This window comes from Oryx dammah, unplaced genomic scaffold, assembly GCF_014754425.2.
Source record: "Oryx dammah isolate SB20612 unplaced genomic scaffold, SCBI_Odam_1.1 HiC_scaffold_3, whole genome shotgun sequence".
NCBI lineage: Eukaryota > Metazoa > Chordata > Mammalia > Artiodactyla > Bovidae > Oryx > Oryx dammah.
In genome coordinates this window covers 6,498,973-6,517,044 of record NW_024070187.1, presented here as the reverse complement: position 1 = coordinate 6,517,044, position 18,072 = coordinate 6,498,973, and the positions used below count along the sequence as shown (strand labels likewise).

Here is an 18,072-nt window from a genome sequence, read left to right as displayed (position 1 = left end):
GTAGGCCCTCTTATCCCTCCCACTGTACAAATGAGAAAACTAGAGGCACACAGAGAGTGATTAACTAGCCAAGGCCATTCAGCTAGTAAAGGACAGTCCCAAGTTTAAACCCAGCAATCGGACTCGAGTCTGTGCTTTTAGCAAAAAACCTGGTATCCAGCAATTTTTAAAACGCCAGCACTGGCCACTGGGGAATTACTGGAAAAGGGAATAGACAATACGGCCCACAACTCGGAAACAGTACTAGAAGACCTAGGAAGCCTGCAGTCCCAGGAGAGGGCAGCGAGAAGCCAGTCCACCTGCCCGCACCACTCTGACAGCCCGCGCTCTCAGAAGGGCGGTTACCTTCCGTGACGCCCCGGGCGCCGCAGGACACTCATTGGGCCTCTGCTAAACGGCGTCAAATCGCGGGCGTCCAGGGGGAGGCGGGACTTCCGGGGTCCGTGGCGCAAAATTCCGGCCGCGCCGGAAACACCTCTTGAGGAGAGGGTATTAGGTACCAGCCTCCTGAAGCGGCTGGAAAATCTGGTGATCCACAGATTCCGAAGAGAAATTGGTGCAAGGGTTCATCCGCTAATTGCCAAGTTTTCGAGGTAGTGGAAGACAAGTCGGGACATGGACAGCCGCTTGCAGGAGATCCGGGAGCGGCAGAAGTTACGTCGACAGCTTCTCGCGCAGCAGGTCCGCGGCCCAGGGAGGGGTCGCGAATGCGCGTGCGCCGCGTTCCCCGTCCCGTTCTCCCCGTTTTTCCGTCTCCTCACCTGCCACCCGGCAGCCCTTTCTGGTCTCGCGACTTTAATCCCAGGACCTCTCTACCCTCTGTACCCCGAATCGTTCCCCTTTCATGTTGTGGTCCTTGCGGTGGTGCTAAACCGACCGCCACGCCTGGTCTTCAGCATCATGTGTGGAATGCCCGCCAGGGGTCTGGCATCCTCAGTGATGAGGATACAAAACTATGTGTGTAAGTTGTCGCAGTTCACGCGAGGACAGGGGAGTCGTTAGCCCCTCAGTTTCTCTTCACTTTTTGAATAGTCTTTTGTGTCTTGCTTTTTCTCGTATCAGCGCCTGATTCATGAGATTGTGGCTTCATTGTGAAATAGGTTTCCAGTGTTTTTTTTCTGGGATAATATCTAAAGACCGCATTGGCAGTAGCCTGAGTGTAAGTTTTAGGTTCTGCATCATGGGTGTTGCAGTCGACTGTGTTGTATACGGTATCCTCGTCATTACCCACAGCTAAATGTTTGAATTCTTTCCTCAGTCACAACAGATCTCTCCCAGAGGTAGCATTATCTTCACATAATGAAACACGGGAGCCAGTGGCTAACGAATTTTTCCCTCGAGTCGTTAACCGCTAGGCCAGTAAGTTGAACCCTGGTTTGTCTCTCCAAAGCTTGTCCTCACCGCTGCTTGCGTGTAAGTTGACCCGTGCTGATTAGTAGAGTACACATGCAGAAAATGCAGATGCCACCTTTGCTTAAAGTCAGAGGCTGTCTTTTCCTTTCTACCCCTCGGATCAGTAACAGTGATGGGGGAAATGCTCATAAGCTTTAATGAGGAATCTTAATAGTTATTCAAAAATAGTTATTTTTTTTTCTGTAATGAATCTTGGTTTTAGTAAATGAAAATCAAAGATATACCTTCTTTTATGACATGATGAAAAGATTTATGGTATAGTGTTTAAAATGTCGGTGTTTGGGGAACTTCTCTGTTGGTCCAGTGGTTAGGACTCTGCGATTTCATGGCTGTGGCCCGGGTTCAGTCCCTGGTCTGGGAACTAAGATCCCTTAAGCCCCGTGGTGTAAGCCAAAACGAAAAAAGAAAAAGTGGGTGTTTGGAATTAGATCTGTTTCTGTGCCTCTGACATTATGATTTTTTGACAAATCAGGTATCTTTTTCGAGCCTTCTTTATCCCAGTTGCTTTTATCATGTTATGTTTGAAAATGTCCAGTGGCTCTTTATTAAAACCAAGTAAGATTTTGACACTTAAGTTTTGAATTCAGACCTATATTTGACTCAAAATACATACATACATAAAAAATTATTTCTTGAATGTCTTACTATGTACCAGGAACTCTTGCAGATGTTGGTAAGTCCGCTATGAATGATAGGTTATCCTACCTTTAGAGAACTTAAATACTGTACAGCATTTAATAATGGCTGCCATTTATTAAGTCCATTTTATGTGTCAAGGGACTTGACAAATTTTTACATATGTTATTTTATCATACAAGTCAGATGCTATCTGGATCTTATAGGTGAAGAAAATAAAGCTCAAAGAATTTACCTTACATGCTGAAGGTGACAAAACTTAAGTTTGCCAGCTTCAGTCTTAGGCCTTTCTGTGCTCTTTCCAATACACCTGGTTCCCTCTTGGAATAACTGGTTAGATACCATTCCACCTGGGTGAGGATGGCCAGTATAATCAATAGTAGACTTCCACTTTACCAGAAGCCTTTTTCTCACTGACTATGTGAACAAGACAGACTGGTTGCTCTCCAGAAAGTTATTTGTGTAACATTGTAATTTTTAAGAAGCATCCTTTCTGATTTCTGTCTATCCTTTATGGCACAGCCCAGGGCAGAACTTTGTGATGAAACTTGGCCTGGAACTCCCTGGTTTAGGCTTTTCTCGCTCTGTGCATCCATTGTCCTGACTGAATGTTGAGGCCACTGCTGTACATCACTAACTCGTACAGACAGTTCCAGTTGGGTTAATCTTCTACCCTAACTTTGTTTCTTACCCAAAGTTAGTTTTTAATAAGTTTTTGTTGATTCATGAACTTCAAAGTAGAGCACAACTCAACGTATGTAATTTGCTGGATTTGCTTTTGGCTGCTGGATGAAAATATCAGATGCAGTGTATAAGTAAAGTCGCTCAGTCGTTTCCAATTCTTTGAGACCCTATGGATTGTAGCCTATCAGGTTCCTCCATCCATGGGATTTTCCAGGCAAGAGTGTTGGAGTGGATTGCCATTTCCTTCTCCAGAGGATCTTCCCGACCCAGGAATCGAACCCGGGTCTCCCGCATTGCAGGTAGACGCTTTACCGTCTGAGCCACCAGGCAGTGTATAGGCACACACTATGACTGTGGCCATTGATGCTGCCACCAGTAATTTACACCTGCTCTTTAACTTGTAGCTTTGTTTTTAAAAGTAGTATACTTTCAGAGGATACCAAATTGTCATAATTATTCAAATAACATATTTAGTGCTACCACAGTGGAAATGGCAACCCACTCTAGTATTCTTGCTTGGAAAATTCCATGGACAGAGTAGCCTGGTGAGCTACAGTCAAGGGGGAATCACAAAGAACTGGACACGACTGAGCGCACACATATACACACCCACAATGGAAAGTCTGTTTAATTACTCCAGTCATTCCACAATTTAAAAAAAGTTGGAGTACAAGAAGACGATTATGTATGTAAGCACAATTTGATTTAAAACGTTTGTCTTATAAAACATCGTATTCTAATTTAGGCCCTGGCAAGAAATCTCATTGGTTTATTCACATATTTATTGAGCATCTAGTATAAGTAAGACTTTATAATAGCTCCTGAACATTAGATATCAACAGGACAGAGTTCTTCCTTGGTGAGCTAACAATTCAGTGAGGGAAGAAGTAGACAAAAGTAAACATAAAATAATTGATGTGTACAAATATAAAGTATAAAATAATATAAATAGGGAATAAACAAAAGTAAAACAAAATTAGTTTGTATTTTGATCTGAATGAGAACTATGATCTGAATGAGAAAATGAGGAGGTAAGAGAAAAATGCAAGGAGACTACCTGTTCTCTCTCTACTGTTCATAGAAAAACTCTCTGAGAAAGTGACGTGTATTTATCTGAGAACTGAAGGGAGTGGAGTCAGTCACTTTTATGGGAAGAAGGTTAAAAGGCATTTCCCCTACAGGAAGTAGATGTGGTTTCCAATGAAACAAAGTAGGGGTCAGGAAAATTTTATGGAAGAGTTAAAATATCAGGAACAGTTAATATATTGGAAGAGATTTATCATTGGAGAAACCTTAGGGGAGTCATGGAATAGTATAAAGAGGCAGTGGGAATTAATGTAATTGTGTAATAAAAATTGTTTAATAAAGGCTGGGCTCTAGTATGCTTTCTTACCTTTTTTGAGCTCAAGGGGCTATATAATGCAGACTTCCTCATGTTCTTCTTGTGCTTAAAAATATTAAGTGATTCCTCATGGCCTGTAAATTGCTTTCTATACCTTTGGTTTGGTTTTTAAGTGTTCCATGAATTGACGCCACAGTTTGTAGCCAGACTTATCTCTACTAGTGATTTTTTTACATTTATATTTTGTAGAATTTACCCAACTGCCAGCCATAACTTGCATAACTATTTTTCAGGTATTTGGAAAGTTTAGTATTGTGCCTGTAATCATTATATAAAGACTTGGCTTGAATAAAACCAAATAGTATTTATTACAGTATGGGATAAATAAGGTATAGCACATGAAGTATATGTACTATATAAAATAAATAAGGTATGGTACACAGATGGATGAAAAGTGTTTAACATAATGCCTATCAAACTATAAACCCTGTTACCTGCTTTTTTTTTTTTGGTTACTACTGCTAAATCGTATTTTATTATTTACTTTAAAAGAAGATTGGCTCAAGTTAATTGTTTTGATTTCAGTATAACTTAAAGCATAAAATACTTTTCAGCTGTTGAAATCATTCTTAAATAATGTGGTTTTGTTTCAAGGTACTTTCTGTTTTTCCTGGAAGGTAAATATTCCATTTGCTTGCTACGGTAGTTAGGGATTTTTTTTTTCTTTTTTTAATATTTGATGTATTAAATGCTGCTGCAAATGGCTAGAAAGGATGCTTAGTGCATTGTGTTCTAATGTTGAGTTTTGCCTTTTCTCAGTTGGGAGCTGAAAGTGCTGACAGCATTGGTGCTGTGTTAAATAGCAAAGATGAGCAGAGAGAAATTGCTGAAACGAGAGAAACTTGCAGGTCAGTAGAATAATGGCTTTTTATGAATGACATGTTAATATTTCCAAAAGAATCATTGCTTTAATAAACAATAATCTTAGGTATCAAATATGTTGTTATGATAAGCATCAGCATACCAATTTGGAAAAAATTGATTTTTATTGTCTATGAATTATGAAATGCTTATTTTCTGAATATAAGTAAGTTCTCATTTATGAACCAGTTAGAAAATGGAATATTAAACTGAGAATTAGCTTATGTACCATATATAATTTTATTTTAAAAATGCTTATTTAAAAAAGAATACCCTAAAAGTAGTATTCATTTGATAGTTCATAAAGCATTTAGAATTTTTCAGTATGGTAGTTACCAATTAGAACATCAGTTTCACTCAAGACAGATTAGAATGATATGTAGAAATTTCTCTTTGCCATACATACCTTATAAAAACTTATTTTCTCATTTGGTTGCTTTCTCAAAAATACAGAGTTGTTAATCAGGTTATAATACTTCTAAAATTTATAAACCGAGTGAATGGATACTGTTTAGTTAGGAAAAATTTGCCTTATTCTGTCTCTGTAAAACTATCCTTTAATATTAATGGATACATGTATACATCTTATGTATTTGTGAGTGATATTTCAGTTTTAATTTTCAGGGCTTCCTATGATACCTCTGCTCCAAATGCAAAACGTAAGTATCAGGATGAAGGAGAGACAGACGAAGACAAGATGGAAGAATATAAGGCAAGTGGAGAATGGGACAGTGTTTTGGTCACGAAAAAAATAAGTCCTTACAATCTGTAGAGTCTCATCTAGAAAAACAAATTTGACAACAGTTGAATTTTGACAAAATACTGAATAATGTCAGTAGCATATATGTCACCATTTATATCAGTTTACTCATTTTAATAGAAGAGGTATGTGGATTAAATCAGGTGATGTATATAAAGCACTAAGCGTAATGCCTAGTAAGCTCTAGGCAACAACATTCTTAAATAAGAGCAAGGAGGTAGATGTACCAGAAACGTTGGATAATTGGATCAGTTTTCAGGAGGCTACAGTACTATCTTTTATGAGTTGTGTTGTTCCATCTTAACAATATAGGGTAGTGCAATTAAAATATTTTGAGAATTCATGGGCTAGATAGCAGTGTAGAAGCATTTCTAATAGAGGCCCAAGGGAAAAAATCCAACTTCTGAACTTGTAGTTGCATTATTTAGGTGAAAAAAAAAGTAAAGGGCAAAAAACCTATCTCCATTTTTTCAAATTAACTGTTATACAGCTATATTTAACAGAAGAGAATAAATAGTTTCAGTAAATCTCTTAAGTATAATTACCTAATTTCATAAAAACTATGTTGTGTGTTGGGCTTCCCTGGTGGCTTAGTTGTAAAGAATGTGCCTGCCAGTGCAGGAGACATAAGAGATGTGGGTTCAGTCCCTGGGTTTGAAAGATCCCCTGGAGAGGGAAATGGCAACCCACTCCAGTATTGCCTAGGAAATCCCATGGACAGAGGGGCCTGGCGGGCTACAGTCCATGCGGTTGCAAAGAGTTGGACACAACTTAGGGAAACAATATTGTGTGTTGGTTGCATTTGATATATCCTAATATATAACTTAAATATTTGTGATTATGTTAGATCAAAGCATATACAGTTCCTCATATTTTAACATTTTTGACTTATAAAATAGTGATTTCTTTTGGTTTGCTCTAGTGGAAGTAAAATTGCCCCATTAGTGGGCCTATCTTTCATGATTTAAGCTAAATTCTAATAATTTATTAAAGTTTTATATCTAAGGTAAATCTGGATAACTTAGTCAACAAAATTAGTAGTTATAGGCAGTTATTGAGAATGAAAAGGAAATTTTTATTATAAAGAAGCTAATGATGAGAAAGCAAAGACTTCAATGTTTGACTTTAATGGTAATTTGAAAATTTTATATCTTAGGGAAATAAAATATTTATGAGTATTAATACTTACGATGTAATACATAAGATTCCTCTTATACATAAAATATCTACTTAATCTTCCTTTTTTAAGGATGAATTAGAAATGCAGCAGGAGGAAGAGAATTTGCCATATGAAGAAGAGATTTATAAAGATTCTAGTACTTTTCTTAAGGTAAATAATTTTCAGATCTTTAGCTTTTCATGTTTCAGCTTTGTGCCCGAAAAGATTTTAAATACTTATTTATGTTTAAGATTTCTTTTTCAGTTATTGAAGGATCATTATTGTTATAAAATAAAATATCATTTAAAATCATTCATGAAATGTTCTTCTGATGCTTGGTTATTAATATCTGTAGATAACTGAATTATAAACTCATTTTAGTAGTAATGTTTTTTATTTTTTAAATCTATCAGTTAGCTTATATTTTGCTTGGCCTCATAATAAAAAATAAAGCTCCGAGTTAATGTATCTGCTACCAGAGTGAAAGCTATTAATTTAATTTTGACTTTTTCTTTAGGGAACACAGAGTTTAAATCCCCATAATGATTACTGCCAACATTTTGTAGACACTGGACATAGACCCCAGAATTTCATCAGGGATGTAGGTATGTCTGATTTGTTGGGGATATGTGATTGCTGGCTGTCGGTTACATGCATGTAATTTATCCATTTTGTGGTTTATTTCTAACAAAATTACTTTTTCCTGACTTGGCTTCCCCGTTCCATTCATAGTACTTCTTGTAAATGCTCTTTTTCCATCAAGCAGTGTTGCTTTTTTCCTTCTTCCTTCCTTTCCTTCATTTTGTTTCTGTGATTATCCTTCATTTTTATTTCGCCTTTATTTATTCCTTCTTTGATGCTCTTCCTTTCTTTAGGTAAATCTGATTTTTTAGCCTATGTCATTTTCCTTTCCTCTAAGAATTTTTTTTACCATTTCTTGCAAGATAGGCGTACTAGCAACAAATTCCCTCAGTTTTTGTTTCTCTGAGAAAGTCTTTATTTCTCCTTTACTTTTGAAAGATTAATTTTGTAAAGTATGGAATTCTGGATTGATGTTTTCTTTCTTTCAGTACTTTAAATATTTTACTTCACTCTCCTTTTGCTTGCTTTTTTCTGAGAAGTTGGATATAATTCTTAACTTTGTTCCATAGTAGTGTTTTGTTTTTTTTTCCTGGTTTCTTTTAGGACTTTTATTTCTATAGCTTGAAAATGATATGCGTAGGTATAGTTGAGTTTTTCTTTTTTCTTTTCTTTTGGTATGTATCCTGTTTGGTACTCTCTGAGCTTTCTACATCTGGGGTTTGATGTCTGACATTAATTTGTGAAATGTTTAGTCATTATTTTGTTTATTTTTGAATTCCTCAGATCTTAGTTGTGGCATGTGAGCTCACTGTTGTGACTCAGTAGTGTGGCACATGGACTTAGTTGTCCTGCCGCATGTGGGGTCTTAGTTCCCCAATCAGGGATCGAACCGTCATCCCCTGAATTGCAAGGTGGACTCTTAATGACTGGCCCACCAGGGAAGTCCCCTCAGTTGTTATTGATTCAGATATTTCTTCTGTTCCTGTGGTTTTAGTCTTCTTCTGATATTTCCATTACACCTTTTGTAGTTATCTCATGTTCCTTGGATAGTCTTTTTTCCCCCCAATTTTTGTTCCCTTTACTTTTCAGTTTTTGAGATTTCTGTTGAGATATCCTCAAGCTCAGATCCTTTCCTCAGCTGTGTTCAGTCTACCAGTATGCTCATCAGAGGCAGTATCCCTGCAGTTTTGAAAATAGCTTGATTAAGATAATTTATGTACTATACAGTTCACCCATTTAAAGAATATAATTTAATTTTTTTAAATATCTACAGGTTTGTGCAGCCATCACCACCATCTAATTTTAGACCTTTTTTTAAAATTGAGGTATAGTTGACTTACAATATTATATAAGTTTTAGATGTACAAATAGTGGTTCACAATTTTTAAAGTTTATACTTCATTTATGGTTAATGTAAAGTATTGGCTATATTCTCTCTGCTGAACATTATGCTTGTAACTTATTATATATAGAGAAATTTGTATTTCTTAATTCCCTCCCCAATTTTGCTCTACCTCTTCTATCCCCACTGGTAACCACTAATTTGTTTTCTGAATCTGTTTCTTTTTGTTATATTCACTAGGTTGCTCTTTATTTTTTAGATTTCACATATGAGAGATAATATATGGTATTTGTCTTTCTGACTTATTTCACCAAGTATATTATCCTCCATGTTGTTGCAAATGGTGAAAAAAATAATCACTTTTATATGGCTGAGTAGTACTCCATTACATATGTATATGTACCACGTCTTCTTTATTCTTTCATATGTTGATGGGCACTTAGGTTGCTTCCATATCTTGGCTGTTGTAAATAATGCTGCTGAGAACATTGGGTGCATGTGTCTTTTTGAATTAGTGGTTTTGTTTTCTTAAGATACATACCCAGGAGTGGAATTTCTGTATTCATATAGTTACTTCTATTTTTAGTTTTTAGAGAAAGCAGTATGATAGTTCTGTACTGTTTTCCACAGTTGCTGCAACCAATTTACATTCCTACCAACAAGATTACACATCCTTAGAACATTTTTATCTCCCCTAAAGAAACTCAGTACTCTCAGTCATTAGCAGTCAATTTCCATTCCTTCATTGTGGTTTTGATCTGCATTTCCCTAGTGACTAACGATATTAAAAATCTTTCTCTATACTTATTTTCCATTTAAATATCTATTTTGGAGAAATGTCTAAAAGCTTTATTTTTGGTATTTGACTTTTATTGAAAGAGTTCTTTATCTATTCTCAGTGTAAGTCCTTTATCAGATGTATGATTTGCAAATATTTTCTTCCATTCTGTGGGTTGTCTTTTCACTTCTTTGATGGCGCCATTTGCCACACAAAATTTTTATTTTGATGTAATCCAATACACTTTTTCTTTTTTTGCTTGTAAGAATGTTTTCATGGTCACAATTTAGATGTAGCACAAAAAGTTATAATGGTGAGATAGACCAGTTACAGAATGACAAAAATGCACACACTTAAAGAGGTACTTAAAATATCAGTAGTACATATATAAATACATACACTTTTATGAGCTACCAAAAATAGTGATTCTCATAGAAGAAGAGAAAACAGCAGTGGTTGTCAGAGGCTGGAGAGAGAGGAACATGAGAAATTGTTGTGCAGTTGGCATAAAGTTTCAGTTATGCAAGATAAATTAATTCTGTAGATCTTGTTGTTCAGTCGCTCAGTCATGTCTGACTCTATGACCCCATGGACCACAGCATGCAAGGCTTCCCTGTCCTTCACTGTCTCCTGGAATTTGCTCAAACTCATGTCCATCAAATTGGTGATGCTATCCAACTACCTCAACCTCTGCTTCCCCTTTCTCCTCTTGCCGTCAATCTTTCCCAGCATCACTTTTCCAGTGAGTCAGCTCTTTGCATCAGGTGGCCAGAGTATTAAGAGCTTCAGCTTTAGCATCAGTCCTGATGAATATTCAGGGTTAATTTCCTTTAGGATTGACTGGTTTGATCTCCTTGCCATCCAAGGGATCTCAAGAATCTTTTTCATCACCACATTTTGGAAGCATCAATTCTTCAGTGCTCAGCCTTTAATAGTGCAACTCTCATAGCCCTGTGTGACTACTAGAAAAACCATAACTGACTATATGGACATTTGTCAGCAAATTGATATCTCTGCTTTTTAATACACTGTCTAGGATTGTAATAGTTTATAGCCCAGGAAATAAAATCTATCACTGTTTCCACTTTTTTTCCCCATCTATTTGCCATGAAGTGATGGGACCAGATGCCATTATCGTAGTTTTTTGAATGTTGAGTTTTAAGTCAGGTTTTTCACTCTCCTCTTTCACCTTCTTTAAGAGACTCTTTGGTTCCTCTTTGCTTTCTGCCGTTGGAGTGGTGTCATCTGCATATCTGAGGTTACTGATATTTCTCCTGGCAATCGATTCAGCCAGCTCCTTACTTCCTATGATGTACTCTGTATATGAGTTAAATAAGCAGGGAGACAGTGTACAGCCTTGACGAACTCTTTTTGCAATTTGGAACCAGTCTGTTGTGCCATGTCCTGTTCTAAATGTTGCTTCTTGACCTGTATACAGGTTTCTCAGGAGGCAGGTAAGGTGGTCTGGTAGTCCCATCTCTTGAAGAAATTTCTACAGTTTCTTGTGATGCATGCAGTTGAAGGCTTTAGTGTAGTCAAGAAAGCAGAAGTAGATGTTTTTCTGAAATTCCCTTGCTTTTTCTATGATCCAGAGGATGTTGGCAATGTGATTTCTGGGTCTCTGCCTTTCCGAAATACAGCTTGTACATTGAGAAATCTGGAAGTTCTCGATTCATGTACTACTGAAGCCTAGCTTGAAGGATTTTGAGCATTACCTTGCTAGTATGTGAAATGAACGTAATTGTGTGGTAGTTTGAACATTTTTTGGCATTGCCTTTCTTTGGGATTAGAATGAAAACTGATCTTTTCCAGTCCTGTGGCCACTCCTGAGTTTTCCAAATTTGCTGGCATATCATCTTTTAGAATTTGAAATAGCTCAGCTAGAATTCCATCACCTCCACTAGCTTTGTTTATATTACTGCTTCCTAAGGAAGAAGCACAAGCTGGAATCAAGATTGCTGGGAGAAATATCAATAACCTCAGATATGCAGATGACACCACCCTTATGGCAGAAAGTGAAGAGGAACTAAAAAGTCTCTTGATGAAAGTGAAAGAGGAGAATGAAAAAGTTGGCTTAAAGCTCAACATTTCGGAAAATGAAGATCATGGCATTTGGTCCCATCACTTCATGGGAAATAGATGGGGAAACAGTGGAAACAGTGTCAGAATTTATTTTGGGGGGCTCCCAAATCACTGCAGATGGTGAATGCAGCCATGAAATTAAAAGACACTTACTCTTTGGAAAGAAAGTTATGATCAACCTAGATAGTATATTCAAAAGCAGAGACATTACTTTGCCAACAAAGGTCCGTCTAGTCAAGGCTATCGTTTTTCCAGTGGTCATGTGGATGTGAGAGTTGGACTGTGAAGAAAGCTGAGTACAGAAGAATTGATGCTTTTGAACTGTGGTGTTGGAGAAGACTCTTGAGAGTCCCTTGGACTGCAAGAAGATCCAACCAGTCCATTCTAAAGAAGATCAGTCCTGGGTGTTCATTGGAAGGACTGATGCTAAACGTGAAACTCCAGTACTTTGGCCACCTCATGGGAAGAGTTAACTCATTGGAAAAGACTCTAATGCTGGGAGGGATTGGAGGCAGGAGGAGAAGGGGACGACAGAGGATAAGATGGCTGGATGGCATCACTGACTCGATGGACATGAGTTTGAGTGAACTCTGGGAGTTGGTGATGGACAGGGAGGCCTGGTGTGCTGCAATTTATGGGGTCGTAAAGAGCTGGACATGACTGAGCAAGTGAACTGAAGGCCCACTTGACTTCATACTCCAGGAGGTCTGGCTTTAGGTGAGAGATCACACCATCATGGTTACCTGGGTCATTAAGACCTTTTTTGTAAAGTTTTCAGTGTATTTTTACCACTTCTTTTTATATCTCTTCTGCTTCTGTTCCATACTGTTTATGTTCTTTATTGTGCCCATATTTGCATGAAATGTTCCCTTTGTATCTCTGATTTTCTTGAAGAGATCTCTAGTCTTTCCCATTCTGTTGTCTTCCTCTATTTCTTTGCACCGATCACTTAGGAATGCTTTCTTATCTCTCCTTGCTATTCTTTGGGACTCTGCATTCAAATGGATACATCTTTCCTTTTCTTCTTTGCCTTTCACTTCTCTTCTTTTCTCGGCTATTTATAAAGCCTCCTCAGACAATCATTTTACCTTGTTGTATTTCTTTTTCTTTGGAATGATTTTAGTCACTACCTCCTATACAATGTTATGAACCCCATCCATAGTTCTTCAGGCACACTCTTATCAGATCTAATTCCTTGAATCTATTTGTCACTTCCACTGTATAATCATAATGGATTTGATTTGGGTTGTACCTGAATGGTCTAGTGGTTTTCCCTACTTTCTTCAGTTTAAGTCTGAATTTTGCAATAAGGAGTTCATGATCTGAGCCACAGTCAGCTCCTGGTCCTGTTTTTGTTCACTGTATAGAGCTTCTCCATCTTTGGTTGCAAAGAGCTTCTCCATCTTTTCCATCTGGTGAGGTCCATATGTAGAGTTGTTTCTTGTGATGTTGGAAGAGGGTGTTTGTTATGACCAGTGTGTTCTCTTGGCAAAAGTCTCTTAGTCTTTGCCCTGCTTCATTTTGTACTCCAAGGCCAGACTTACCTGTTATTTCAGTTATCTCTTGATTTCCTACTCTTTTTATCATAGGGGCATTCCAGGCCCCCATGATGAAAAGATTCTATAGATCTGCTGTATAGCAAATTGTCTATACTCAGCAATACTGCTGACCATAGTCAACAATACTTCAAAAAATTTAAGAGGGTATATTTTAACTTACTTAAAGATACTTGTTGGGTCACCAAGTTGTGTCTGACTCTTTGTGACCCCATGGACTGTATCACGCCAGGCTTTGATGTCCCTCACCATCTCCCAGAATTTGCCCAAGTCATGTCCATTGAATTAGTGACACCATCCAACCATCATCCTCTGTTGCCATCTTCTCCTGCTTTCAATCTTTCCCAGCATCAGGGTCTTTTCTAATGAGTTCGCTCTTTGCATCAGGTGGCCAAAGGATTGGAACTACAGCTTTAGCATCAGTCCTTCCAAAGAATGTTCATGGTTGATTTCCTTTAAGATTTGATTTGGTTTGATCTCCTTGCTTTCCAAGGGACTCTCAAGAATCTTCTGCAGCACTAATTCAAAAGCATCACTTTGGTGCTCAGCCTTCTTTATGGTCCGACTTTCACATCCGTACATGACTCCTGGAAAGATCATAGCTTTGATTGACTATAAGGACCTTTGTTGGCCAAGTGATGTCTTTGCTTTTTAACACACTGTCTAGTTTTCCTGCCAAGAAGCAGTTGTCTTCTAATTTTATGGTTGCAGTCACCATCCATGGTCATTTTAAAGCCTAAGAAGAGAAAATTTGTCACTGCTTTCCCCTTTTCCCCTTCTCTTTGCCCTGAAGTGATGGGAATGGATGCCATGATGTTGGTTTTTTTAATATTAAGTTTTGAGCCAGCTTTTTCACTCTCCTCTTTCACCCTCATCAAGAGGCTCTTTAGTTCCTCTTCCTGCTCTGCCATTAGAGTGGTATCACCTGCATATCTGAAGTTGTTGATATTTTTCCTGGCCATCTTGATTCCAGCTTGTAACTCATCCAACCTAGTATTTCCAATGATTTATTTTGTATATAAGTTCAATAAACAGGGTTGACAATACCAGCCTTGTCCTACTCCTTTCTCAATCCTGAACCAGTCAGTTGTTCCCAGTAGGGGTCTAATTGTTGCTTCTTGACCTGCATACAGGTTTCTCAGGAGACAGGTAATTTGGTCTGATATTCTCATCTCTTTAGTCTTCTACAGTTTGTTATGATCCACACAGTCAAAGGCTTTAGTGTAGTCAGTGAAACAGAGGTAGATGTTTTTCTGGAATTCCCTTGCTTGGTCTGTGATCCGGTGAAGGTTGGCAATGTGATCTCTGGTTCCTCTGCCTTTTCTGAATGCAGCTTGCTTAAATTTCTGGAAGTTCTTAGTTCATGTAATGCTAAAGCTCCTCCTGCCTTGGAGGATTTTGAACATAACCTTACTAGCATGGGAGATGAGTGCAGTTGTCCATTGGTTTGAACATCCTTTAGTACTATCCTTCTTGGGGGTTGGGATGAGGATTGACCTTTTCCAGTCCTGTGATCACTGCTAGATGTTCCAAATTTGCTGACTTATTGAGTGCAGAGCTTTAATAGCATCATCTTTTAGGATTTTAAATACCTGCTGGAATTTCATCACCTCCACTAGCTTTTTGGCAGCAGTGCTTCCTAAGACCCATGTGACTTCACACTCCAGGATGTCTGACTCTGAATGAGAGACTACACCATCGTGGTTAGCCAGGTCATTAAGATCTTTTTTGTTCAGTTCTTCTGTGTGTTTTTTCCATCTCTTCTTGATCTCTTCTGCTTCAATTAGGTCTTTACTGTTTCTGTCCTTTTTGTGTCCATCTTTGGATGAAATGTTCCTTTGATATTTCCAGTCTTCTTGAAGAGATCTCTAGCCTTATGCTTTCTGTTGTTTTCCTCTATTTCTTTGTATTGTTCATTGAAGAAGACCTTCTGGTCTCTTGCTGTTTTCTGGAACTCTGCCTTTAGTTGGGTGAACCTTTCCATTTCACCCTTTCTGTTTGCTTCTCTTCTTCCCTCAGCCATCTGTAAAGCCTCCTCTGTGCCTTTTTTTTGTTGGGATGGTGGTGTTTGCTGCCTCCTGTACAGTATTACAGACCTCTGTCCGTGGTTCTTCAGGCGCTCTGTTCACTGGATCTAATCATCTGAGTCTATTTGTCACCTCCCCTGATGTTCATAGGGAATTTGACTTAAGTCTTACCTGACTGGCCTAGTAGTTTTCCCCACTTTTCTTTAGTTTAGGCTTGAATTTTGTTATGAGGAGCTGATGATCTGAGCCACAGTCAGCTCCAGGTCTTGTTTTTGTTGACTCTATACAGCTTCTCCATCTTCAGCTATGAAGAATGTAATCAATCTGATTTCAATATTGACCATTTGGTGATGTCCATGTGTAAAGTCATCTCTTGTGTTGTTTTGAAAGGGTGTTTGCTATGACAAGAGTATTCTCTTGGCAAAATTCTGTCAGCCATTGCCCTGCTGCATTTTGTACTCCAAGGCCAGACTTGCCTGTTATTCCAGGTATCTCTTGGGCTCCTACTTTGCATTCCAATCCCTTATGATGAATCAGTTTAGTTCAGTCACTCAGTCATGTCTGACTCTTTGTGACCCTGAACTGCAGCATGCCAGAGTTCACTCAAACTCATGTCCATTGAGTCGGTGATGCCATCCAGCCATCTCATCCTCTGTCATCCCCTTCTCCTCCTGCTCTCAGTCTTTCCCAGCATCAGGGTCTTTTCCAGTGAGTCAGTTCTTCGAATCAGGTGGCCAGAATATTGGAGTTTCAGCTTCAGTGTCAGTCCTTCCAGTGAATATTCAGGACTGATTTCCTTTAGGATGGACTGGTTGGATCTCCTTGCAGTCCAAGGGACTCTCAAGAGTCTTCTCCAGCACCACAGTTCAATAGCATCAATTCTTCAGCACTTGGCTTTCTTTATGATGAATAGGACATCCTTTTTTTGGTGTTCTAGAAAGTCTTCTAGGTCTTTATAGAACTGATCAGCTTCTTCAGCATTGGTGGTAAGGGCATAGACTTGGATTACTGTGATGTAGAGGAGTTTGCCTTGAAAACAAACTGAAATCATTCTGTCATTTTTAAAGTTGTACCCAAGTACTGCATTTCAGACTCTTTTGTTGATTATAAGGGCTACTCCATTTCTTTTAAGGGATTCTTTTTTTTTTTTTTAATTGAAGGATAATTGCTTCACAGATTTATGTCAACATAAATCACACGTGTCCCCTTCCTTTTAAAACTCCCTCCTATCTCCCTCCCCATCCCACCCCTCTAGGTTGATACAGAGCCCCTGTTTGAGTTTTCTGAGAAATACAGCAGATTCCCGTTGGCTATCTATTTTACATATGGTAATGTAAGTTTCCATGTTACTCTTTCCATACATCTCACCCTCTTCTCCCCTCTCCCGATGTCCATAAGACTTCTTTGTCTGTTTCTGCATTGCTGCCCTATAAATAAATTCTTCAGTACCATTTTTCCAGATTCTGTATATATGTGTTAGAATACAATATTTATCTTTCTCTTTCTGACCCACTTCACTCTGTATAATAGGGTCTACATTCATCCATATCATCAGAACTGACTCAAATGCATTCCTTTTTTATGGCTGAGTGTATGTAGCACAAATTCTTTATCCATTCATCTGTCGATGGACATCTAGGTTGCTTCCCTTAGGGATTCTTGTCCACAGTAATAGGTCCGATGATTATCAAAATTAGTTTCACCCATTCCCAACCATTTTATTTCATGGATTCCTAAGATGTTGATGTTTACTCTTGCCATATCCTGCTTGACCATGTCCAGTCTACCTTGATTCATGAATCTAACATTCCAGGTTCCTATGGAATGCTATTCTTTAAAACACCCGATTTTACTTACATCACCAGACCCATCCACACCTGAGTGTTGTTTCTGCTTTGGCCCAGCCGCTTCATTCTTTCTGGAGCTATCAGTAGTTGTACTCCACTCTTCCCCTGTGGCATATTGGACACTTTCCAGCCTGAACGGCTCATCTTTCAGTGTCACATCTTCTTGCCTTTTTATACAGTTCATGGAGTCCTCAAGGCTCGTGTACTGGAGTGGTTTGCCATTCTCTCCTCCAGCGGATCACATTTTGTCAGAACGCTCCACTGTGACTCATCTGTCTTGGGTGGCCCTTCACAGCATGGCTCATAGTTTCATTGAGTTATGCAAGCCTGTTCGCCATGACAAGGCAGTGATCCATGAAGGGGTCTTACTGCACATACACACCAAAACCAGAGGAACACAAAGAAACTTCTGAAGGTTATTAATATGTCTTACCTTGATTGTGGTTATGGTTTCACAGCTATATGCATATGTTAAACCTCATCAGATTGCATCCATTAAATGTAAGTTTAATGTATAAGGTTTTTGTTTATCAACTATACCTCAATAAATTTGTTTATCAAAAATACTTCAATAAAGCTTTTTTTTTTAAGGTTATAAGTAATATAGCCAAATTTCATTATTGGCCTTTCTGCTTTTAATACGTTTTATTTCTCCGAGGCAAAGAAAATGTACTTAGGAAACTATTATGGATTGAGAAAAAGTTGTACATCTGTTTTGTAGATGATTGAGAGCTGACTCTACTGTGATTGAAACTCAAATATAATAAAATCTTCAAACTTGTTTCATTTGAAATTTGATCTGTAACCACTGATTAAGGATGCTTTACGAAATCTTTCATTTTTTTAATCTTTGATATTAGGGTTGTGAGGTGTACTTTTGGTTTTTAACTTAAGATGATTATGATTCTTGTAAGGAAGCAGGATAAAGTAAAATAAGATCTTT

At 38.2% G+C, this 18,072-nt stretch overlaps 1 protein-coding gene across 3 annotated transcripts in view; it reads left to right on the top strand.

Moving 5' to 3' along the window:
- The first annotated feature begins 441 nt into the window (after nt 1–441).
- METTL14 (methyltransferase like 14) overlaps nt 442–18,072 on the top strand; it is a 40,434-nt gene continuing 22,803 nt past the window's right edge. The window contains exons 1-5 of one of the 3 annotated variants that reach the window (XM_040237395.1): nt 442–681; nt 4,895–4,983; nt 5,621–5,708; nt 7,006–7,086; nt 7,433–7,520. In XM_040237395.1, coding sequence (XP_040093329.1) covers nt 616–681; nt 4,895–4,983; nt 5,621–5,708; nt 7,006–7,086; nt 7,433–7,520 — 412 coding nt within the window. In that variant the 5' untranslated portion in view covers nt 442–615. Of the gene's footprint in view, nt 682–736; nt 962–1,255; nt 1,360–4,894; nt 4,984–5,620; nt 5,709–7,005; nt 7,087–7,432; nt 7,521–18,072 lie in introns of those variants that run through there. The other 2 variants (XM_040237398.1, XM_040237397.1) reach the window with 2 other exon arrangements.